This window comes from Ornithorhynchus anatinus, chromosome 17 (assembly GCF_004115215.2).
Source record: "Ornithorhynchus anatinus isolate Pmale09 chromosome 17, mOrnAna1.pri.v4, whole genome shotgun sequence".
NCBI lineage: Eukaryota > Metazoa > Chordata > Mammalia > Monotremata > Ornithorhynchidae > Ornithorhynchus > Ornithorhynchus anatinus.
Genome location: NC_041744.1, coordinates 38296792 through 38322935, shown reverse-complemented (window position 1 = coordinate 38322935; position 26144 = coordinate 38296792). Strand labels below are relative to the sequence as shown.

General features: G+C 46.7%; 1 protein-coding gene across 1 annotated transcript in view; it reads left to right on the top strand.

Annotated features, from left to right (window-relative positions):
- Positions 1–4619: 4619 nt before the first annotated feature.
- The window catches only part of TMPRSS7 (transmembrane serine protease 7), a 40313-nt gene continuing 18788 nt past the window's right edge, over positions 4620–26144 (top strand). Inside the window, exons 1-7 of the mRNA XM_029082437.2 lie at positions 4620–4682; positions 7547–7748; positions 10206–10321; positions 15877–15944; positions 16326–16519; positions 17087–17125; positions 17512–17740. Coding sequence (XP_028938270.1) covers positions 4620–4682; positions 7547–7748; positions 10206–10321; positions 15877–15944; positions 16326–16519; positions 17087–17125; positions 17512–17740 — 911 coding nt within the window. The remainder of the gene's footprint in view (positions 4683–7546; positions 7749–10205; positions 10322–15876; positions 15945–16325; positions 16520–17086; positions 17126–17511; positions 17741–26144) is intronic.

Sequence of the window (26144 nt, the reverse complement as noted above, 5' to 3'; positions counted from 1 at the left end):
ACTGCTACTACTACTACTACTACAATTACCAATATTACTACTACTACTACAGTTACCACTATTACTACTACTTCATTTCTATTATTACTGCTACTACTAGTACTATTACCACTACTACTGTTGCTGCCACTACTACTATTACCACTACTTCCATTATTACCACTACAACTACTGCTACTACTATTACTACTGCTGCCATTGGTACTACAACTACTATTACTACTACTTCTGCTGCTGTTGCTGTTCCGTTTCCATCCCCTTTTGCTGAACTGGAAGCTAGACCATGATAGTAACAACCATTTATCAGCAGCCAAATCCCCAAAATCTTTTATATCCTTTTTAATCCTTTTCACTTAACATAGGGCGGGCCAATTCAGACACCTGTTTTTCCCAGTCCCCAGGAAGCCCACAGAGCCCCATGACAGGACATACAGCTTGAGGGAGGAAGCACATGTGGCTAGTGGTAGGACCCCAAAGCAAAGGAGATCCAGGGATGAAATGGCAGCCACCCAACAAAAGAGAAGCAGCGTGGCTCAGTGGAAAGAGCACGGGCTTGGGAGTCAGAGGTCATGAGTTTGAATCCTGGCTCTTCCACTTGTCAGCTGTGTGACTTTGGGCAAGTCACTTAACTTCTCTGTGCCTCAGTTACCTCATCTGTAAAATGGGGATTAATTGTGAGCCTCACATGGGACGACCTGATTACCCTGTATCTACCCCAGCACTTAGAACAGTGCTCGGCACATAGTATCCACTTAACAAATACCAACATTATTATTAACATTATTAAAAGACTAAATTCATTGTCCTCAAGTCCCCATATATACTATTACTGCAACACTGAAGGTTATGGATGGACCCATACAAAGAGCAATCCCTGAATAGATGGCAAGAGAACTGAATCTGCCTTACACAACAGGGAATGAAGGTCCAGTGAAGCACAATGGGAGTCCCATGTGGGACAGACACTGTGTCTGGCCTGATTATCTTGCAACTTCCTCAGTGCTTCAATAGTACTCAGCACATAGCAAATACTTGGCAAATACTACAATTACAATTATCATAGAAAATCAGTCAGAATATGGAGTCATTACCTCAGTCCTCTTTTGAGGAAGTAACCTCTCCAAAGCCATGGAAAATGGGAAAGAGCTCAGAATTTGATGATATTCTGGAGGACATCTCCAAGCAAAGAGGGGCCTGATCCTTTGAAATCTGCATGAACTTTTTCTCAGCATTCGAGCACCGATGCCACAGTGATTACCATCTTTGGAAAAAATGAGAGGTTGCTGACTCCAGAAGCTTCTGGGGCATTTCTCTGCTTTCTATCACTGGCAAGATTCTAGCCCAAATCCTCTGCACAGATGAAAAAGAATCGAGCATTAGAGAGAGCACAGTATAATAGACCTGGTAGGCATGAACCCTGCCCTTGAAGATTTTACACTCAAATGTGGGAAGCAGACATTAAAATAAATTAAAGTTAAGGAAAGCAACAGAGTATCAGGCTATGTACATAAATGCCTTAGGGGTAGAGATGGGGGTACTAATGAAGTGCAGCAGTGGAATGGGCAAAAATGCATAAGGAAGACTAACCTCATTTTTTTATGATATTTGTTAAGTGCTTACTATGTGCCAGGCGCTGGGGTGGATAGAAATTAATCAAATTGGACACAGTTCACATTCAACATGGGACTTACAGTTTTAATCCCCATTTTACAGGTGAAGTAACTGAGACACAGAAAGTAAGTGACTTGCCCCACATCACACAGTAGACAAGAGGCAGAATCAGGATTAGAAGCCAGGTTCTTCTGACTCCCAGACACATGCTCTATCCACTAGGCCACATGCTTATGCCCAAGGATGTAACACAAGATCTACATGCTGGAGTTAGAAATCTCTGACCCTGTATCCCCTCTAACTTCCTAGGTTAATTTGCTCCGCCTCTCCTCTTCTCTCTCACTGCCATCTTCAACCTCTCATTGTCCAACAACTTCTTCCCCTCTGCCTTCAAACATGCGTAAGCCTCCACTATTTTACCATCTCCCTGCTTCATCTTATGCAAACTCCTAGAAAGGGACAGACTCACTCAGTTCCTCAATTTCCTCTCCACCAACTCTCTTCTGAATCTTCTGCAGTCTGGTTTAGAACCCTTCATTCTCTCTAAAGCCACCAATGACCTTTCTGTAGCCAAGACCAAAGATCCATACTATATCCTGACTCTCCTCCAACTCTCAGCTGCTTGAGATTCTGTGAATCACTCCATCCTCCTTGAAACATTACCAGGATTCAGTTTGGCTGTCCAGCACTCTTCTTCTTCTCCTCCTTCCTCTCTGATGCTCTTTCTCAGTTTCTTCCTCTGGCTCCTCCTCTCTCTCATCCTCTTTTCATGAGAATCCCCTGAGACTCTGCTATGTGTCCTCTACTCTTCTCACTCTACACTCACTCTCCCATGGCTTCAACTACCACCACTAGGTGGATGACTTCCAAATCTATCTCTGTAGCCCTGACCTCTCTTCTGACCTAAAATCCCACATCTCCTCTTGCTTCTATGATAGCTCCATGCTTCTCCCCATACCTGTACTCATTCCAGGATGCCAGGATTCGCAGGTTGCAGCACCAAGTGCTTTTGGCTACTTGACTTCCTTAAATCCAATGGAGAGGAGTTTTTACTTGGCATGTAGATGGATGGGCAACCACTGGAGGTTTTTGCCCTCCCCATATTCCTGGACTTTCCCAAGTGCCTAGTTTGTTGTGGGACACTGTAGATTCTGACATGCCTCCTCCTGTTGATGCTGATAGCTGGAAAAGACAGAGAACTGGATCCGGGGGCCAAGTTCTTCTCAGTTACCAGCAGACCCAGATCAGCTAATGGAGCCAAGACTACAGTGAATACTGTCCCATGGGAGCCACCTCCTGTCTCCAGCCTTCCCAAGGACAGTGACCTATTGGGTGCTAGATGAGACCTAGGTCAGGCTTAAGAGATCCCCAAGGGGCAAAAGCTAGATCCAGGCCACAGACAGGAGTGATAATAATACTATTACTCTTAATGATAGTAATAATAACTGTGGCTTTTTTAAGCAGTTACTATGTACTTAAAAATACATAGTGCTAAGCACTGGAATAGATACCAGATAATCAGGTCAGGCACAGTCTTTATCCCTCATGGGACTCGCAGCTTGAGAAGCAGCATGCTGTAGGGGATAAAGCAGGGACCTGGGAGTCAGAAAGTCATGGGTTCTAATTCTGGCCTGCCACTTGTCTTCTGTGTGACCTTGGGCAAGTCACTTAACTTCTCTGTGCCTCAGCTACCTCATCTTTAAAATGGGAATCGAGATTCTGAGCCCCATGTGGGACAAGGACTGTGTTCAACCCAATCTGCTTGTATCCACCCCAGCTCTTAGTACAGTGCCTGGCACATAGTAACGGCTTAAAAAATACCATTATTATTATTATTGTTATTTAAGGCAAAGTGATAACAGATACTAAATCCTCACTTGACATATGAGGAAACTGAGACAGAGTGCCTAACGACATACAAGCAGGCAAGCGGCAGAGCTGGGCTTAGAACCCAAGGTCTCCTGACTCTAGTCCACAAAGTAGCAGCCTCGGATTAGTAGAGGAGTAGAAAGGTTTGGACTGTGTCCCTGGCTGCAAGTGTGAGAGACTAGATCAATAAGTCAATCAATTTTATGTATTGAACGCTTACTGTGTGCAGAGCACCACATTAACCACTGTGGAGATTACAACATAACAGAATTTGTAGACATGTTTTCTGCCCCAAATGAGCTTACAGTCTAGAAGACTCAACGAAGGAGATGCTCAGCATAACTTCAATCTAGCTGGTGAAACATGGGAAACGATGGAAAAGCCTCTTGCACAGTATCCAGTTCAGCTCTGTTAATTCCTCCCAAGGACCAATGAATTGATAGGGAGAGAGCTAGATGGGGTGGAGGTGGGTACTCCTACAGTGGACAGGGGCCAGAGGGCATTTCTCATAATAAGCTCCCCCGCAGACAGCAGCCACAGGTCTGGGGATCCCCTGGCCCTGATGTCCCAAAGCAGCTCAGGGTGTTGATCTAGAAGAGGGCTCTCAATTACAGTGGGTGCAGGGAAACAAGGAATTATAGATTTTACCTGAACTAACTAACCATGTGATTCTAAAATGGTTTGCCCTCTTTGCCACCTGAGTGACACCAGAATCTGCTCCAACTCCAGAAGCCAGTGGAAACTGGAGTATCATTTTCACCTTCTACTGTTCTTTGTCTTGCTGCACCTGGGGCAGCTTGAAACCTGAGCCTCCTTGAGTCAGGGTCCTTTCTGTGTCCAGCCAGTTTTAGCCATGTTTATAGCTTGTCCACTGAGCCTCTCTCTGATACATACACTTCAACCTGAATTTCTCAGTGCTACACGTGAGGAAGTGTTCCCAGAAAATGTTCATCTGGGGCTCAAGTGTACATCCATCCCTCACACTTCTTGCCCAGTCCTGAGGAGCATCCAGTTACATAATTGGGAACCGCCAGCTGTAAGCTGATGCTCACCCAGAGAGCTACCCAGAGCTGCAGCCTGTATGACTGAGGTGAGGAAGCCGGAGACATCACTGGGATTCAGATCCTCTCTGGAAAGCAATGATTTTACAGATGGATAAACCAAGCAGTATAGGGGCACAAAGACCTTCAGATGACTTGAGTGTAAGTACTGTACATACCATGCTAGTCTGGAGGCTGGGGGGGGATGCCTGCTTCTGCTTTTCTTCCTACATTATGTCTTGGCCACCTTGCACATGCTGCTAATTGATCCAAGGTACTGGGGGGGCCCACTGGTCACTGAGAGTATGGGCAAAAAGAGAGAAGGGCATTGGGGCTGGGGAGGAGTGGGGATAAATGGTATAGGACATAGGGAAGCCAGGAAGGCTTCAAAGTGCTATTGGGTCAGCAAGATCTGACTTTGGATCTTCCCAGTTTGCCTTAACAGAGGCCAGAGGGGAGTGCAAATGGGGTCCAGCCCAAAGGATATAATGTTGAAAATAAATGGCTTCACTCCATAGATAGCACCCCATAACCACCTGCTATTGAGATCCTGTGGGGACAGCCGCCCCTCACCCAGAGAGGGCTGATACCCAGGACCTAGAGCCCCCAACAATTTTCAGTCATGGAGTTGAAATTTCAGTGACTTTACCTTTATCCTGCAATGCGGGCAGGGAACATATCTACCAACTCTTTTATACTAGTCCCTTAACTTCTCTGTGCCTCAGTTACCTCATCTGTAAATTGAGGATTGAGATTGTGAGCCCCACCTGGGACAGGGACTGTGTCTAATGCTTAGTTCAGTGCCTGGCATATAGTAAGCGCTTAACAAAGACCATAATTATTATTGTTATTACTCTCCCAAGTGCTTAGTACAGTGCTCTGCACACAGTAAGTGCTCAATAAGTAAGATTGATTGATTTATATACTACCCCATCATAGGAAAAGCTGTTGCAACCAAGGTCATATGAGCCCACAGCCCAGACCTAGATGGTTCTCACTTCTTCTTTGGAAAATGTTAACTCCTTTCCCTGAGCCATCAAAAACTCCTCTCCCCTCCATTGTTTGGATCACCTGTCTCAAGATGCTCCTCCTGGATCAGGGAAGGGAGCCTCCAATTAAGATCAGAGTCGGAGACTTCAAAGGTCTAGATTGCACTGGGACACCTTCTTCTCCCACTAGCTGGTGAGTGGGAGTTGCCCTGCAGTTGGCTAGTGGGAGGAAGATGGGTGAGGGTTTCCCTGCAGAGAGGTACTCTGCCATCCATCCCCTTTTACATGACTCTGTCCTGGAAAAGCAATAATAATAATAATAACAATAATAATAACAACAATTATAGTATTTGGTAAAGCTTACTGTGTGTTGAGCCCGTTCTGGGGCAGATTTGAGTTAATCAGGTCGGACACAGTCCTTGTCCCCTATGGGGCTCGGAGTCTAAGTAGGAGGAAGAAGAGATGTTGAATCCCCATTTTTACAGTTGAGGAAACTGAGGCATAGAGAAGTTAAACCCAGCGTCACATAGCAGGCAAGTGGCAGAGTTGGGATTAGAACCCAGGTCCTCTGACTCCAAGGCCTGGGCTCTTTCCACTAGCTCATGCTGCTTCAGCCAGAGGACAAGTCCTGTCCAGCCAGGCAGGCAAGCAGGCACCACTCCTCAGTCAATCACTCAATCTGTATGTATTCTGTGCAGATCCCTCTGCTAATCACTTGGGAGAATACAGTGGAGTAGATAGATAGCAATCCCTGCCCTCAGGGAGTCTGTAATTGTGACACTGTGCTTACTGACATCTGCTCTAAGGTCTGGGTAAGATACAAGAAGTTAATCAAGTAGGACACAGTTCCTGTCCCACAGGAGGCTCACAGTCAAAGTAGGAGGGAGAACAGGAAAGGGTACAATGCAGAAAAATTTTGTTGAGCTATCGAAGCTGTGGGCAAGCATTATTAAAGTAGCTTCCCACCTATGGATGGGGAACAACTAGAGGTTGAGAGGAGAAAGAAAAGAGAAGGAAGTGGGAAATGGCAAAGTTGAATTTCAAGTTTTCATTGTTTTGAAAAGCAGCGTGGCCTGTGAAAGAGCACAGGCCTGGTAATTAGGAAACTTGAGTTCATTTCTGGCTCTGCCACTGGCCTGTTTGTGTGTTTTTGGACATGTCACAGCTGCTCTGTGGTTCTGTTACCTTATATATACAAATGGTGATTAAATACCTGTTCTCTCTCCTACTTAGACCAAGAGCCCCATGTGGGACAGGGACTTGTCTCTAAACCAATAATCTGGTATCTACCCCAGGGCTTAGCACAGTGCTTGGCAGAATAGTGCATAAAAAATAGCACAATTATTATTATTATTATTATTATTGAACTTTGCCCTCTTCTGGACTTCTCATCTAGGATTTGTTTCAAGAATAAAGGAATCCTAAGGCCTAAATGAGTCCTGTTCTCTGTCTGAAGTGGAGTCTCAGGACCAAGAGGCAGAGTGTGCAAATCTTGGTCTCTGGGGGCCCCTTGGCCCCCTTCCCAGACACAAACCACCTTCTTCTGTTTGTACTAGCACATTATTCAACATTAGGATAACACCAGAGCTTAATGCAGGCCCAGTGTACTACTCTACACACAGAAAGTACTTAAGAAATACTATTTATTATGTCCTGCTCCCATCTTGACTGGCAATGAACCTGGATGGCCGATACTTTTTAAGTGCTTATTATGTATCAAGAATTGTTCTGACTGTTAGAGAAGATACAAGTTGATCAGGTTGGACACAGTCCTTGTCCCATATGGAGGTCCCAGTCTCCTCAGGAGTTGGGCCAGGAAGGGGCACTAGGGGATGATTCCAAATGGGACATCAGCATGGGGATGGTCTCTCTGGACAGAACGCTGCCGCCCCTCAGGCCAAGATCTCATTTCTGCTCTGGATCAGGTCCTCTGGGGACCCAAGGCCCATCTCCCTACCCACCCACCATAGGTTCTGTCCCTGAGACTGCCCCATGCCTCAGTCAGCCAGTCAGATTGCTGATGAATCTCCATTCTAGATTTCTAACATCTCTGATCAGACGGTGGCCCCAGGCAGGAAGCCAGCCCCTCGGAGATCCCCCAGGAGTCATAGGCCAGCCACAGGAAAGAAGAATCCTGGACAAGTGACCATCTGCAGCTTCCAGAATAGAATAATTATTTTCACCTGTTTCTTATTCATCCTTGCTGTGACAGCTTGGGCCCTGATGTGGTTCTTCATCCGTGAGTACCAATGATCAATCAAGCAATCAGTGGTATTTATTGAGCACTTACTGAGTGAAAAAAACTGTACTAAGTGCTTGGGAGAATAAATTAGAGAAGGCAGACATGATCCTTGTCCTCAGGAGCATGCAGTCTAATGAGAAGAAAGGGGAAGCAACAGAATGTAAAGATATATACATAAGGATTTAATGGGATGTGTTGAGTATTAAAGTTCTTAGGAGTATAGGCCCAAGTACATAGGTGAGGCATAAGGGAGGAAAAATAGGGTGAGGAGATGAGAGGTTAGTGAGGGAAGTTTCCTGGAGAAGATATGATTGTAGTAGGGCTTGAAGATGGGGAGAGTGACTGCTGTCAGGTGTGAAGGGGGAGAGAGTTCCAGTCAGGAGGAAAGACACGAGCAAGGCATTGACAGTGAGAGAGACAAGAGTGAGGCCCAGTGAGGAAGGTGGTGTAGGGACACTTTAGGGACACTCTTTTTGTTGCCACAGTGGGATCCCTTCTCCATCCAAAAGTCAACACCCTTGAGTTCTCCAAGTTAACCTTAGCCCCAGGTCTGACTTCTGGTGGGTCAGGGTTCAGCCATAAAGGCAACTGACCTGACTCTAAATGCCCACTTCCCCATAGGAGCTGGGAGAAGCACCCCTCCCTCCCATCCCCTTTCTTCTTTCCCCCCTAAAATTTCTCTGGTTAGCTCTCACCCAAGGTTGCAGTTGGTAGGGCTGCCTGGGAGGGGCCGGATTCAGGGTACGGGCAACAAGGAGCTGGTGACAGCCCAGCTAATAATAATGTTAATCATTATGGTACTTGTTAAGCGCTTGTCTTGTCTTGTGCTGTCAAGATGTCTCCGACGCATAGAGACTCCATAGACACAGCTCTCCCAGAACACTCCTTCTCCATCTGCAATTGTTCTGGTAGTGTATCCATAGAGTTTTCTTGATAAAAATATGGAAGTGGCTTACCACTGCCTTCTACCGTGCCGCAAACCTGAGTCTCTGCCCTCAACTCTCTCCCATGCCACTGCTGCCCAGCACTGGTAGCAGATTGCCTTCCACTTGCTAAGCACTGCCCAAGTTATGAATGGAATGCATAAACCTCTGATTGGCTCCTCTTCCAGTAGCCAAGACTTGTAATGTGCTGGAAACCCTCCAGGTGCCATCCTGAGAGGGTTTGCTAAGTGCTTACTCTGTGCCACGCACAGTTCTAAGCTCTGGGGTAAATACAAAGTAATCTGGTTGAATTCAGTCCCTGTCCTACATGAGGTTCACATTTTACAGATTGCATTTTATATTTTACAGTCCCCATTTTACACACGAGGGAACTGAGGTAAAGAGAAGTTAAGTCCGCTGTGTGACTTGTGATGGTACTGGAGTTAGAACCCATGTCCTTCTGATTCCCAGGCCTGTGCTCTATCCGTGTAGAGACCAGGCCCATGTCCTTTTATTACTGCACAATGATTGTCTTGTCAGCAGACAGGCAGACAGGTGGGTCTGGGACAGTGGGACAGTGGCGCCTCTTGTAGGATCCCTTATGGCTCAAAAAAGTAATGTTTCAGCCTCCTTTTCTTATGATGAAATGCCTGCTCTTTTGAATCATTACATAAGGAGGGGGGACCCTGAGTAAGTCTAGGAGACTAGTCACAACTTTCACGTTGTAACAACTTTCACACCTCACACCACCCTAGGCATGCACTGATGATGATTTTCACATTTTGTTGTGGGCAGGGAATGTCTATTTATTGATATATTGTACTCTCCCAAGTGCTTAGTGGAGTGTTTTGCACACTGTAACCACTCAGTAAATATGATTGAATGAATGAATGAATGAATGAATGAATAAATCATTTTGGACATTCCTGAGTAAAAGAATGCAGTAGGATCTGCTAGACTGGGTCCTGCCTCACATGTACATTCCTGCCCTCGCAATACCCTCAGCTCTGCTCCTGTTGCTCCCCTGACAGCTAATCCCATACTGCCTTCAGGACACAGGGACCAGTCGCATCTAAGTACCTGCTCCCTTGACGCTCACTGGAAGGGGAGACGCAGCAAAGGGCCACAGCAGGTTGCCTGAGGAGTTGCTGCTAAGCCACCCAGAAGTCATTGGTGGGGCGGTCGAAGCAAGAGGCCAGTTTCCATCTTTCTAGCAAGGAGAGTGAACTTTCCAGCTGAGAGACTCTGGCTGGTGGGCAGGGAAACTAGGTGCCTCCTAGGGCTAGTCTGGTCTCTCTGCTGTCTGCAAACTAGACAGTAGTTTTTGGAGTCAGCTAGGTACATGCAGTAGAGGGGAAAGTAGAAAACAGCACAACAGTCTTAGTGAGTGCCAGGACCCCCAGAGCCATGGATCCCACACTGGCCTCTTCAACCACACACTTGTCCGTAAGTGTTGCCTGGCATGTTTTGCATGAGAGAGAGAGAGAGAGAGAGTGTATGAGTAACCCACTTGTCTTCTCCTGTCTGATAGATCGTACTGAAAGTACCGATGTCCTCTACTTCGTTGGGCTCTTCCGGATCGCCAACCTGGAGTTTCTCCCCGAACACCAGCACAAGGAGTCCCAGGCCCAGAACGTGCAGCAGGTGGTGAGGGAACCCAGCATTCAGAGAGAGACAGGGAGACATACAGCAGAGAGCTGGTCTCAGCAAGATCCAGAGGCAGGGCCCAGGAAAAAAACTCCTTTGGACTGAGGGCCAGGGAAGCTTTATTAAAGTCCTCCTGCTTAAAGTCCCAAATCAGGAATTGAGACTCAGGCCCCAAGATACAGCAACCCATAGGCCTCTTGCCCACCTCACCTGCAGGCCACCCATTCACCCCTCCAAAGAGGAATAGGGACCCCTAGAGACACATAGGCCTTCTCCCCACCACACCTGCACACCAACCCACCCACCCCTCCATAGAGGAACAGGGAGCCCAGAGAGACACCAATAAGTAAGTCTCTTGCCCATCCCACCTGCACACCAACCCCCTTCTCCTCCCTCCACAGAGGGACAGGGGGCACATAAAGACCCTTCCTCAAGCTCCACGTACATTTGTCCTCTGCCACTGGAGAGAGCCCCAGAGACTTCCCTGCCTCCCTTCCCCTCTGGGCTACTGTGGATGTGCTGAAGAGCCCAGGGTCCATGGTCCAACCCCTCTGAGACTTCAGGTAGCCCTTGAAATTGGGATCCTGGTCTCATTATTATGGGGCACCAGCAGCCCCTAATGTCAGCAGATTGGATGTGAGGTTGGAGGTCAGGGCTGTGCTAGCCACCAGACCCAAAGACTACCATAGCCAAGGCCCCCCAAGTGGTCATTTCTGGATTCTCCCCAGTGCTGGCCAGAACTAAAGGCTGCCTCTCCACACCACCCATGGCAGTGTCAGGGAATGATATGGGTTGGGTTCTAGGGCTGTGCTGCCCTTTGGGAGAACAGGAAAGGGGAAGGACCCATCCAGTCCTTAGTGGTCTAGGAGACCTAAGGTGATGCTCTGCCCCCAGGTTCATTCATTCATTCAATAGTATTTATTGAGCGCTTACTATGTGCAGAGCACTGTACTAAGCACTTGGAATGAACAAGTCAGCAACAGATAGAGACAGTCCCTGCCCTTTGATGGGCTTACAGTCTAATCGGGGGAGACAGACAGACAAGAACAATGGCAATAAATAGAGTCAAGGGGAAGAACATCTCATAAAAACAATGACAACTAAATAGAATCAAGGCAATGTACATTTATTAACAAAATCAATAGGGTAATGTAAATATATACAGTTGAGTGGACAAGTACAGTGCTGAAGGGATGGGAAGGGAGAGGGGAAGGAGCAGAGGGAGATGGGGGGAAAAGAGGGTTAAGCTGCGGAGAGGTGAAGGTGGGGTGGTAGAGGGAGTAGGGGGAGAAGGGGAGCTCAGTCTGGGAAGGCCTCTTGGAGGAGGTGAGTTTTAAGTAGGGTTTTGAAGAGGGGAAGAGAATTAGCCTGGCGGAGGTGAGGAGGGAGGGCATTCCAGGACCGCGGGAGGACGTGGCCCAGGAGTCGACGGCGGGATAGGCGAGACTGAGGGACAGTGAGGAGGTGGGTGGCAGAAAAGCAGAGCGTGCGGGGTGGGCAGTAGAAAGAGAGAAGGGAGAAGAGGTAGGAAGGGGCAAGGTGACGGAGAACCTTGAAGCCTAGAGTGAGGAGTTTTTGTTTGGAGCGGAGGTTGATAGGCAACCAGTGGAGGTGTTTAAGAAGGGGAGTGACATGCCCAGAGTGTTTCTGCAGGAAGATGAGCCGGGCAGCGGAGTGAAGAATAGACTGGAGCAGGGTGAGAGAGGAGGAAGGGAGATCAGAGAGAAGGCTGAAGCAGTAGTCTAGCCAGGATATAACAAGAGCCCATAGCAGTAAGGTAGCCGTTTGGGTGGAGAGGAAAGGGCGGATCTTGGCGATATTGTAAAGGTGAAACTGGCAGGTCTCGGTAACGGATAGGATGTGTGGGGTGAACGAGAGAGACGAGTCAAAGATCACACTGAGATCACGGGCCCAAGAGACGGGAAGGATGGTCGTGCCATCCATGGTGATAGGGAAGTCTGGGAGAGGACCGTGTTTGGGAGGGAAGATGAGGAGCTCAGTCTTGCTCATGTTGAGTTTTAGGTGGCGGGCCTACATCCAGGTGGAGACATCCTGGAGGCAGGAGGAGATGCGAGCCTGAAGCGAGGGGGAGAGGACAGGGGCAGAGATGTAGATCTGCGTGTCATCTGCGTAGAGATGGTAGTGGAAGCCGTGGGAGCGAATGAGTTCACCAAGGGAGTAAGTGTAAATGGAGAACAGAAGAGGGCCAAGAACTGACCCTTGAGGAACTCCAAAAGTTAAAGGATGGAAGGGGGAGGAGGCGCCTGCGAAGGAGACCGAGAATGACCGGCCAGAGAGATAAGAGGAGAACCAGGAGAGGGGTTCAGTGAGCCAACCCAACCAGCTGAGCCCCCTTCTCTGGAACCCACAAAGTGACTGCAGCAGGGCATGTCTTTCCACTCTAGGCCACCTGCCTGGGGGCATGGGGAGGAGGGGGCTAAGCAGAAGGGAGGCAGTGGAAAAAATTGGAGGAGCAGCATGGCCTAGGGAAAAGAGAAAGGGACTGGTAATCAGAGGATGTAAGTTCTAATTTCTGACTCTGCCACTTGTCTGCTATGTGACCTTGGGCAAGTCACTTAACTTCTTTGTGACTCAGGTACCACATCTGTAAAATCAGAATTAATTATGGTATTTGTTAAGCGCTTACTATGTGCTGAGCACTGTTCTAAGAGCTGGGGTAGATACAGGTAATCAGACTGTCCCACGTGGGGCTCACATTTTTTTTATCCTCATTTTTACAGATGAGGTAACTGAGGCACAGAGAAGTTAAGTTGACTTACCCTAGGTCAAACAGCAGAGAAGTAGCAGAGCCGGGATTAGAACCCACGACCTCTGACTCCCAAGCCCATGCTCTTTCCACTAAGCCATGCTGCCTCTCTCAAGAGAAGGATTAAGACTGTGAGCCCCATGTGTCCAACTCTATTATCTTATATTTATTCATTCAATAGTATTTATTGAGCACTTACTATGTGCAGAGCACTGTACTAAGCACTTGGAATGCACAATTTGGCAAGAGATAGAGACAATCCCTGCCCAAAAATGGGCTCACAGTCTAAACATGAGAGACAGACAGCAAAGCAAAACAGAACAAAACAAGACAACATCATCAAGATAAATAGAATCATGGAGCTATACACCTCATTAACAAAATAAATAGGGTAATAAATAATGTATACAAATAAGCACAGTGCTGAGAGGAGGGAAAGGGGGAAGAGCAGAGGGCAGCAGGGGGAAGGGGAGGGGAGGAGGAACAGTAGAAAAGGGGGGGCTCAGTATGGAAATCTTTTATGTACACCAGTAGACAAGACAGACCTGGCACATAGTAAGTACCTACCAAATACCATGAAAAAAGTTTCCTCATCTGTAAAATGGGGATTAAATTTTCCTCCCTCCAATTTAGACTGTCCACTCCATGTGCGATAAGGATTGTGTCCCACCTGGTTCAACCAATGTGGTACAGTGTCTGCCACATTGTAATCACTTAACAGCTACCACAAAAAAAAAAAATTAACAACAAAAATAAAGGGCCAAAGAGTAAGGTGGTGGTGGTCTTAGAGCTGGGAGCTACCTGAAGCTTGCTGAGGGAGGGGCCGGAGAGGTTGCAGGACAAGAGAAGCTCACCTAGACAGGTGGGGTGTGACTCAGAAGCATCAGAGGGCATCAGGACCCCGACAGGTCCCGGAGCGGGTGGTGTGAGCAGGGCCTGCAGTCAGGAGAGGGGTAGACTGTGAGCTAAATGACTGGAATATGAGTGGATATCCTCGGGGCAAGAAGTGAGTAGAGGAGAAGGCAAGGCAAGACACTTCTCCCTACCTACCCCATCTTTCTCTGTTCTCAGTCTTCCCCCTTTCTTTCATCTGTGTCCTCTCTTTCTCTGGTCTTTGTCTCTTCTCTTTCTCTGGTCTCTGCCTGCCCTTTATTGCTCATCTTTATCTCCCCTCTTTCTCTGATCTCAATCTATGCCCTTTCTCTGGTTTTGGCCTCCCTCCTTTCTCTGGCTTGTGAGTCCCCACCTGTCTCTGGTCTTGCTCTCTCCTGTTAGAATTAACATCTTTGTGCTTTTCTCCAGTGTTTGGCGTAGTGCTCTGCATACATTAGGTGCTCAGTAAATATGATAGGTAGCAGATGGCTGCGTGATTAGAGAGTGAAACTGAGTTTCAGTCATCTCATCCTCTTGCCCACATCCTGCCTCTGCCTGGAATGCCCTCCCTCTTCATATTCAATACACAATTACTCTTCCCAACTTCAAAGCCTTATTGAAGACATATCTCTTCCAAGAGGCCTTCCCTGACTAAGCTCTCATTTCCTCTTCTCCCAATCCCTCCTGCATCACCCTGACTTTCACACTTTATTCATCCCCCTCCCCAAGCCCCACAGCACTTGTGATAAAAATGGTAGTATTTGTTAAGCATTTACTACATTTCAGTCACTGTACTAGGCCCTGGCTTAGATTCAAGAAAATCGTGTTGGATACAGTCCCTGTCCCAAGTGGGGCTCACAATCTCAATCTCCATTTTACAGATAAGGTAACTGAGGCACAGAGAAGTAAAGTGACTTGCTCAAGGTCACACAGCAAACAAGCAGCAGAGCCAGGATTAAAACTGATGATCTTCTGACTCCTAGGCCCATGCTCTATCCACTTATGTACATATTTGTAATTTGTAATTATATATAAATATATATAAATGTCTATCTCCCCTTCTAGATTGCAAGCTTATTGTGGACAGGGAATGTGATTATTTATTGTTGTATTGTACTCTCCCAAGCTTAGTACAGTGCTCTGCAAACAGTAAGCGCACACAATAAAAGTGATTAACTAAATGACTGTTTCCCGACTATAGTGCTGATGGGTCTGAAGGTGGAAGTGCTGGAATACCTGAGGGACACCATCGGCCTCTTAATAATAATAACACTATTTATTAAGCACCCATTAGGTACCAAACAGTGTTCTAAGCACTGAGGAAGATACCAAATAATCAGATCTGATCTTTTCATCATCATCTATACTTTCCTGGAGCCAGATTTCTTTTGGCCAAACAGTCAGTCAGTGACATTTATTATGTGCTGAGCACTAAATTAAGCCCTTGAGAGTGTATGTTTGCATTAAAAATATTCATATTTGTTAAGTTCTTACTGTGTACCAGCCACTAAGGCTAAGCACAATGCACTCAGAGCAGACACATCCTGTTTTGTCCCACAGCCTAAGAGGGACAGAGAACAGGTTTTTAATCCCCATTTTACAGATGAGGAAACTGAGGCCTAGAGAAGTTAAATGACTTGCCCAAGGTCTTTCAGCAGGAAAGTGGCTGATCTGGGATTAGAACCTGGATCCCCTGACTCTCAATCCTATGCTCTTTCCACTAAGCCACACTGTTTCTCATATTTGAATAAGAGACACCATCTGGAATCCTGTCCAGAATTGGTGGATAAGGTTATCCTGATTCAACCAGGGGATTAAAAGTTACTAAGAGAGAGGTCCAATTCAAGCCATGACTATAAGGTCTAGACTGCAACAATGATACACCATTTCAAAAGTTCTGATTTTTCTTTTTCAGATGAACATGGTATACTCCACCTCCGTGTTCTCCAAATTTTATAAACAGGCTGTCGTCTCTGATGTCAGGTAAAGCTGCTTGCTGGTTGTGTTTCCTTTCTCTGGGGTGGCCAGGACCTTTCATCTTTAACTGCTCAGTCTCTCTCCCTGCTGAACTGACTCTGGCACCTCTTTCCTCCTTCTTCACTCATTTTCCTGGTGCCCAGGTCTAAGCCAGAGCTGGCCTTCTTGGCTTAGGCAGGGTTCACCGGAGATCCTCCAAGCACCTGATCCTGATGTCCTTGGCTCCTCATCTTTCCAAAGCTGTCAGTCTGACTTGGCTAGACACTCATGTTCAAGAAAGCCAATGCCCCATTGAGGGAAATTTCTATTTGCCTGCCCCACTCTTTTGCTGTTGCACTAGAGCTGGGTTTAGATAAGTGGCCCCATGATACCCTTTCTTCCCTTCAGCTGCAACAACCATGGCGGCCTCCTTGTCCACTTTTGGATTGTGTTTGTGGCACCAGCAGCCAAAGGCCAGATCTTCTGTGAGGCATGCGTGGCAGCCATTTTGAAAGACTCCATCCAGACGAGTGTCATCAACCGGACTTCTATCGGGAACCTGAAGGGCTTAGCTGTTGACATGGATTCTGTGGTGCTGAATGGTGGTTCCAGGATCATTCTCTTTAGTATTGTTAGGATGTCATGGCAATCTCAGCCCTCCCCAGGCCCTGCGATCCAAGCTCCAAAAAACAGGCTGAGGTCCAAGGAGGACATGGAAATCCCTGGGGGAAGAACTGGCACATATGTATCCGGGGAAAGGGGGACACAGTGAAGTCAGCAAACTATGATCCCTGCTTCCCAAATCCTTACTCCGGAGCCTGCTAAAGACTCCCAGTATTTGGAGCCTTTGGAGGTCCCCAGGCCAGTTCCATGTCTGGATCACCAAAGTTCACCCCCCAAAATATTTAGGCCTGGTTAGGCTTCCCTTTGTTTCTATGCCCCATTAGCCATGGCCCTTGACCCTGAGCCCCTAGGGAATGGAACATCCTGGGTGGTGCAGCCTGAGAGCATGTGGGTGCCTGGAATTCTTAATGCTCTGCTGGAGGGGTTCAGCTAAAGGCTTCTAACTCTAGGCAGAAAGGATCCTACCTTTGGTCCTGCTTGATGGCCTCACAACAGAGAAGTTGGGGTGGGTTGATACACTCATTTCCATTTGCTTTTCAATGCAGCTGGGCTCCGGGCTGATTACTCTTCAAGCGTGGGGACAGGTAAGCAGCTTGCAGCTTGATTTCCCTGACCTGCTCCCTTCTGACTCGGCCAGTCCTCTCAGAACACTCATCTTTGGACGTGCTCTTGAAACATCTGGGACATCCTATGCCCAACATCATCATCATCATCAACATCAGTGGTAGTTATTGAGCGCTTGCTACGTGCAGAGCACTATACTAAGTGCTTGGGAGAGTACAATATAACAAAGTTGGCAGACACATTTCCTGCCCACAAAGAGCTTACAAACCAAAAGCTCATTTATATTTTTTAATATAAAAAAATTTATAATAGATCATTTATAGATATGTACATATCCCTGCATATGTACATATGTACATATATAATTTATAGTTGTTTGCCCATTCTCAGTGTCCTCCCTGTCCAGACAGAAACTGTGTCTATGACCTGTACATGGACCGTCCCCTTGTGCGGCTGCCCCTGGAGATGATGGTCCCCTCTGGAAGATGTCTCTGCCATTTCAAAGTGACTGCCACCACAGGGTACCTCGTTCGCCTCTCTCTGGAGTCCACCCAGATGGAAGCTGACAACTGCATCACCAACTCTTTGACCATCTATGACGCCCTTGTGCCAATCAAGAGTTTGATTTTATACAGGTATAATAATTATTAATATTGCTGGTAATTGTGGTCTTTGTTAAGTGCTATTGTGTGCCAAGCATTGTTCTAAACACTGAGGTGGATATAAGTAAATCAGGTCAGACACAGTTACTCTCCCATACGGGGCTTTCAGTCAAAGGATAATAGTGTTAGGAGGCAAAACTGTGGGCTTTGGCATGGTCTCAGTTGGGTTCATACTCTGTATTTTCTAACTTTGTCTTTTACTCTCCTCACCACAAAACAAGGCCAGCTTCAGACATTAGGACACTCAAGGGAGGGAAAACCCCCCTGCACCCACCTTTCCTATATGACACCAACATAGTACACTGTGTAAGCATGCAGTATTCTGTATAATGTCACCACATAATACTGCATGTGTTCGCAGTGCTCCCTATGACTTCACCATGTGGCTGCTGTGCCCCATCTGACATGCAGAAGCCTGTTCAAACACCCAAACTTACAGTTTTTCTGTAGGGGGATCCCCTGACCTGGCTTCCATCACCCCAGAACTACTGTGTTTCCCCTTTCAAGGCTCCCATTAGCAGGGACTTGCTCTGGGTGCAACTGAGTGCTACTTCTGACCTTGCTATGATGTCACTATGCCATGTTTGGATGCCTCCATCTAAAGCTAGCTCTGCCCACTATGCCCAGCTCCACCCATGGCTAGTTTCCACTATTACCCATCCCTCACAGATTATACTAATTGCTCTGATTCTCTCTGGAGAATCAGAATACAAACAATGCATGCAGGATAGTATTGAACTTTGACCTTTCCAAAACAAATCAGTTTTCTTGGTGGAGGAACCAAAGCCCTTCTCCAGCCTAGCATGATAATAATGCCTCTGCAGTGGTCATGGTACCGCCCTCCTTTCACCCCTCCCACTCCTAGTTCATCAGCCCATCAATTATAGCTATTCAATACCCACTAGGTTCAAAGCATTGTTTTAAATACTTGTGTGAGTTTAATAAAAGTGAATGATTCCGTTTTTGCTTTTCAAGGCATTTACTATCTCATAAAGGAGACATTGTAAAGTGGAGCAGGAGGAGAAAGAAACATATATTCATTCATTCTTTTATTAGGTAGTATTTATTGAGGGCTTACTATGTGCAGAGCACTGTACTAAGCACTTGGAATATACAATTCAGCAAAAGAGACAATCCCTGCCCAAAGATGGGCTCACAGTCTAAATGGGGGAGACAGACAGCAAAGCAAAACAGAACAGAACAAAACAAAACAAGATAACACCATCAAGATATACACCTTATTATACAAGAATCAAGGAGATATACACCTTATTAACAAAATAAATAAATAAGCTAATAAATAATATATACAAATGAGCACATTGCTGAGGGGAGGGGAAGGGGGAAGAGAGCAGAGGGTGGGGAGGAGAGGAGGGGAGCAGAGAGAAAGGGGGGTGCAGTCTGGGAAGGCCTCCTGGAGGAGGTGAACTCTCAGTAGGGCTTTGAAGAGGGGAAGAGAGTTAGTTTGGCGACTGTGAAGAGGGAGGGTATTCCAGGACAGCAGTAGGATGTGGGCCAGAGGTTGATGGGGACAGGCATGAATGGGGGACAGTGAGGAGGTGAGTGGCAGAGGAGTGAAGTGTATGGGGTGTACAGTAGAAAGAGAGAAGGGAGGTGAGGTAGGAGGGATCAAGGGGATGGAAAGCTTTGAAGCCAAGAGTGAGGACTTTTTGTTTCGTGCCAAGGTTGATAGGCAACCACTGGAGGTTTTTGAGGAGGGGAGTGACATGCCCAGAGCATTTCTGTAGGAAGATGATCCAGATAGTGGAATGAAGAATAGACTGGAGTGGGGAGAGACAGGAGGAAGGGAGATCCGAGAGGAGGCTGACACAATAATCCAGTCGGGATATTATGAGAGCTTGTACCAGCACAATAGCAGTTTGGATGGAGAGGAAAGGGCGGATCTTGGCGATATTGTGAAGGTGAGACTGGAGGATACACCTTGTAATAGGAAGAGTTTAGGCAAAGTGAATATTTGAATCAATAAGTGAATAAATAAATGGAGTCCTTAAATTGACATAAACAAGACTGTTAGGATGGCACAGCTTGGGCAATTGCACCCTCCCAAGCACTTAGTACAGTACTCGGCATACAGTAAGCACTCAGTAACGACCACTAATTGATTATTTGATTGATTGAAGCTGGGGAGCTGGGCAGAACAATGGTTTGGTGGATTTGAAGTGGAAACTAAGAGCAGTGGCTCAGAAGTGGCAGAATAGAAAGGGGAGTACATAAGAAGGTTAGTTTGAGGAGTGAAGTGTACAAGCTGAGAAGATGAAGGCACCAGATAGGTCAGAAGGAGGGAGTTGATGGGGAAGGTTGGAGTAGCTCACTGGGGGCAAAGAGAGTGTCTATCAATTCTGCTCTATTGTACTCTTCCAAGTACTTACTTCAGTGCTCTACACATAATAAGTGCTCAGTAAATATCATTGATTTATTGAAGAGCTTCTATTTGATGTAGAGCAGATTGGGCACACTGGCAGTTCATCCACCAAGAAAACTTATTTGTTTTGGAAAGGACAAAGTCCAGTACTATCCTGCTTGCACTGTGTTGTGCATAGGCTTTCAGAGAGAACGGCTGGTGGATAGACATGTGCCAAATTATATTTTAGAAAAATAGTGCAGGTGTCAGAGTAGAATATGAATTCAAGGGAAGAAGTTGGTGACAGGGAGGTAGTGAAATGGCTGATAGAGCTAATGCATTTGGGAGAGCATGAACCAGGGTGGTGACCATTTTGGTGGAGAGGAAAGTATGGATCTGGAAAATACTGGGGAGGGAGAATTGGCAGGATTGAACAACAGTCTGAATAAGAATCAAAGATGACACCTGGGTGGCAATCTTCAGGCACAGGGAGGATGGTAGGACTGAGGAGAGAAATGGGAAGGAGGAGTTCATTTAGGTAGGGAAGGTGAGGAGTTCTGGTTCAGCCTATTTGAGTTTAAGGTGCTAGCAGGATATTCATGGGGAGATGTCCGGGAGGCAAGAGGAAGAGGAAATGTGAGATTCTGGGCCAGGTTCATTTATTCATTCCTTCAATCATATTTCTTCAGTGCTTACTGTGTGCAGAGCACTGTACTAAGCACTTGGGAGAGTACAGTATAACAGTAGAAAGTCACATTCCTTGCCCACAGTGAGCTTACAGACTAGAGGTGGAAACAGACATTAATATAAATAAATAAATTGCAAATATATACATAAGTGCTGTGGGGCTGGGAGGGAGGATGAATAAAGGGAGCAAGTCAGGGTGATGTAGAAGGGTGTGGGAGAAGAGGAAAGGGGGGCTTAGTCAAGGAACGCCCCTTAGAGGAGATGTGCCTTCAATAAGGCTTTGAATTGGGGGAAGGTAATTGTGTGTTGGATTTGAGGAAGGAGGGCATTCCAAGACAGATGTAGGATGTGGGTGAGGGGTCAGTGGTGAGATAGATGAAATCAAGGTACAGTGGGAAGGTTAGCATTAGAGGATGAAGTGTGCAGGCTGGGTTGTAGTAGGAGAGTAGTAAGGTGAGGTAGGAATGGGCAAGGCAATTGAGTGCTTTGAAGCTAATGGTGAGGAGTTTTTGTTTGATGCGGAGATGGGTGGGAAATCACTGGAGTTTCTTGAGGAGTGGGGAAACATGTCCTGAACATTTCTGTACAAAAATGATCTGGAGAGCAGAATGGAGTATGGCCTGGAGTGGGGAGAGATAGAGGAGGCTGGAATATCAGCAAGGAGGCTGATACAGTATTCAAGTGGGATTGTACATTGCCTTGATTCTATTTAGTTGCCATTGTTTTTATGAGATGTTCTTCCCCTTGACTCTATTTATTGCCATTGTTCTCGTCTGTCCGTCTCCCCCAATTAGACTGTAAGCCCATCAAACGGCAGGGACTGTCTCTATCTGTTGCCGACTTGTTCATTCCAAGCGCTTAGTACAGTGCTCTGCACATAGTAAGCGCTCAATAAATACTATTGAATGAATAAAATAAGTGACTGGATTAACATGGTAACAGGTTGGATGGAGAGGAAAGGGCAGATTTTATCGCTGTTGTGAAGGTGGAACCAACAGGATTTAGTGATGGATTGAATATGTGGATTGAATCCTGGCTCTGCCACTTGTGTGCTTTGTGACCTTGGGCAAGTCGCTTCACTTTCCTGTGCCTCATTTACCTCATCTGTAAAACAGGCATTAAGACTGTGAGCCCTTTGCAAGACAGGGACTGTGTCCAACTCAATTGCTTATATCTACCCCAGAACTTAGTACAGTGCCTACCACCTAGTAAGCTCAAAACAAATACCATGATCTTTATGAGAGAGAAGAGTCAAGGATAACGCCAAGGTTTTGAGCCTGTGAGACAGGAAGGAGGGTGGTGCCACCTACGTGATGGGAAAATCAGGGGGAGGACAGGGTTTGGGAGGGAAGATATGGAGTTCTGTTTTGGACATGTTAAGCTTGAGATGATGGGATGAAATCCAAGTAGAGATTTCTTGAAGGCAGGAGGAAATGTGAAACTGCAGAGAGGTAGAGAGATCAGGGCCAGAGATGTAGATTTGGGTGTCATCTGCGTAGAGGAGGTAGTTGAAGCCATGGGAATGAATGAGTTCTCCAAGGGAGTGGGTGTAGATGGAAAATAGAAGGGGACCCAAAACTGAACCTTGAGGGACTCCCACAGTTACGGGGTGGGAGGCAGAGGAAGAGGCTTTGAAGGAGACTGAGAATGAACAGCCAGAGAGTTAATAAGAGAACTAGGAGAGTACAGTGTCAGTGAAGCCAAGGTTTCCAGGAGAAGGAGGTGCTTGGTACAGTGCCTGGAACATAATAAGTGATTAGCAAATCCCATTATAAAAACAAAACAAAAAAATGAGAAGCAGCATGGCTATGAGAAGCAGTATGGCTTAGAGGAAAGAGCCCAGGCTTGGGAGCCAGAGGTCATGGGTTCTAATCCCAGCTCCACTACTTGTCAGTTGTATGACCTTGGGCAAGTCACTTAATTTCTCTGTGCCTCAGTTACCTCATCTGTAAAATGGGGATGAAGACTGTGAGCTGTAAGTGGGACAACCTGATTACCTCGCATCTACCCCAGTGCTTTGAACAGTGCTTGGCACATAGTAAGCGCTTAACAAATACCAACAGTATCATTATTATTATTATTATTATTATTAACCCTGAGAAATCAAGGAGGATTAGGATAATGAAGACCCTGTTAGATTGGGTCAAGGGATAGGAGACCTTGGTGAAAGCCACTCAGTGACATGAAGGAAAGAAAGACAGATTTGCAGAAGATCAAGGAGAGAATTGAAGGAGAGGAAGCAAAGGAAGCAGGCATCCAGCTTTTGAGGAGTTTGGACAGGATTAGGAACAGGAAGAAGGAGTGACTGTTAGAAGGGGACAGTGGAGGCCAGACATTGTACTAAACGCTGGGATAGATACAAGATAGCTAGGTAGGAGCCAGTCCATGTCCCACATGGTGCTTACTGTCCCCCATTTTACAAACAAGTTAAGTGACTTGCCCAAGGACACACAGAAGAGTGGCAGAGCCAGGACTAGAACCCAGGTTCTCTGTTCCCTCTGGTCATGTTCTTTCCTTATGAGATTCACTCATTCATTCATTCTTTCAATCGTATTTATTGAGCATTTACTATGTACAGAGCACTGTACTAAATGCTTAAAAAGTGCAATTCAGCATTTCTATTTTACCAACTTGGTTGATAAGGTCACTGGGGGTTAGAGAGGGAGAAAGCGGGTTCTTAGAGGTTATAGGATGGAGCAGAGTTATCTGTAAATTCTTGCAGCTATACCAACCACATGCTTGCCAGTTTGGCTCATTTTGCCAGTCCATCTGTGAATTTTACAGTCCTTTTGGGCAGCAGTTTCAGTGAATTATTTCAGCAGCAGCTGCAGTGGTAGGTGCAGTTTCTGAATTACTTGCAGCAGCAGGTCTAGCTGTGTGAATTTATGGACAGTGGGGCCTTACAGAGTGGACTCAAGGATCTGGAAAAAGTTGATGCAGAGATCGATGAGGGAGGAGAAGTAGGGTGGCTGAGCAGAAGGAAGGGCAGAGTTATAGAGTTTATACAGTCCCTTCTAGCTCAGTGTGGGCAGGGAACGTATCTATTCAGTTATTTAGTACATTCCCAAGTGCTTAGTATAGTGCTCTTCACACAGTAAACACTCATTAAATGCCATTGACTGACTGATAGATTGATTATAGCGGGCAAGGGGGGATTTATAATGGCAGAAGTTGGCCTGCCTTCTGATTGTCCACCCACAGAGCTCATCTGCATGAATGGAGAGCCCTTATACACTCAGACAGAAGTGGCAAGAGGAGTGTGGGAGTGGTTTGGGTTGGGGCTGGGAGCACAAGAGCAATGAAAGAACAGGGAGGCAAAAGAGTTGAATGAGGATATGGTTGAGGATGTGGATTTTCAGTTACTTCGTTTGTAAAATGGGGGTTAAGACTGTGAGCCCTGTGTTCAATTTGTTTACTCTGTACCTACCCCAGTGCTTAGAACAGTACCTGATGTCAGGGAAGGAATGCAGAGGCTATGCAGTGTTGCCAAGATCCGCCCTTTCCTCTCCACCCAAACGGCTACCTTACTATTACGGGCTCTCGTTATATACCGGCTAGACTACTGTGTCAGCCTTCTCTCTGACCTCCCTTCCTCCTCTCTCGCCCCGCTCCAGTCTATTCTTCACTCCGCTGCCCGGCTCATCTTCCTGCAGAAACGATCTGGGCATGTCACTCCCCTTCTTAAACAACTCCAGTGGTTGCCTATCGACCTCCGCTCCAAACAAAAACTCCTCACTCTAGGCTTCAAGGCTCTCCATCACCTTGCCCCTTCCTACCTCTCCTCCCTTCTCTCTTTCTACCACCCACCCCGCACGCTCCGCTCCTCTGCCGCCCACCTCCTCGCCGTCCCTCGGTCTTGCCTATCCCGCCGTCGACCCCCGGGTCACGTCCTCCCGCGGTCCTGGAACGCCCTCCCTCCTCACCTCCGCCAAACTGATTCTCTTTCCCTCTTCAAAACCTTACTTAAAAATCACCTCCTCCAAGAGGCGTTCCCAGACTGAGCTCCTCTTCCCCCTCTTCTCCCTCTGCCATCCCCCCTTTACCTCTCCGCAGCTAAAGCCTCATTTTCCCCTTTTCCCTCTGCTCCTCCACCTCTCCCTTCCCATCCCCACAGCACTGTACTCGTCTGCTCAACTGTATATATTTTCATTACCCTATTTATTTTGTTAATGAATTGTACATCGCCTTGATTCTATTTAGTTACCATTGTTTTTACGAGATGTTCTTCCCCTTGACGCTGTTTAGTGCCATTGTTCTTGTCTGTCCGTCTCCCCCGATTAGACTGTAAGCCCGTCAAACTGCAGGGACTGTCTCTATCTGTTGCCAACTTGTTCATCCCAAGCGCTTAGTACAGTGCTCTGCACATAGTAAGCGCTCAATAAATACTATTGAATATTGAACTGGAAAAGAGCCAGGGAGAAATGAGTGAGGGACAGGATGAAGGAAAGCTGCCCACAATGCCTCTGGGGTTCCAGAAGTTCCAGCAGAACCAAGTTGTGGGATGGGAGTGGCACGGTGGGTAATGATGCACTGGATTCAGATGAGACATTGGTAGAGGCTGTTGGGGATGGATAGTTTGGGCTGGTGGTGAGAGGAAAGAGTGGTGCTGTAGTGAGGGGAGGAGAAGAGAAGGTGGGAAAGCATGTGGAAGGGGTAAGGCTAGAGGTTAGTCAACAGGGAAGCAACAGGCTGCATCTGGGAGTGAAGAATGTAATTCAGTGGGGGAGAGATGATGGGAACAGGGTGGACAAGGTACCTTCATACAATTACCAGGGCATGGAGAATTAAGGAGGAGAGTCAAAAGGGGGATAATCAGTAAGATTAACTCCAGAATCTTATTAACAACTATAATTGTGGTATTTGTTAAAAACTATGTGCAAAGCACCATACTAAACACTGGTAATTGTTTACCAGTTAGATAATCATGTCTTACGGGGCTCACTTTCTAAGTGGGATGTATCGGATACTCATTTATCAGCTGTGTGACTTTGTGCAAGTCACTTAACTTCTCTGTGCCTCAGTTATGTCATCTGTAGAATGGGGATTAAGACTGTGAGCCCTATGTGGGACAACCTGATTACCTTGTATCTACCCCAGCTCTTTGTTAAACACTTACTATGTTTCATGTGACGGTTGATAGGCAACCACTGGAGGTTTTTGAGGAGGGGAGTGACATGCCCAAAGTGTTTCTGTAGAAAGAAGATCTGGGCAGCAGAATGAAGAATAGACTGGAGCAGGGACAGACAGGAGAATAGGACATCAGAGAGGAGGCTGACGCAATAATCCAGTCGGGATATTGTAAGAGCTTGTACCAGCAAGGTAGCAGTT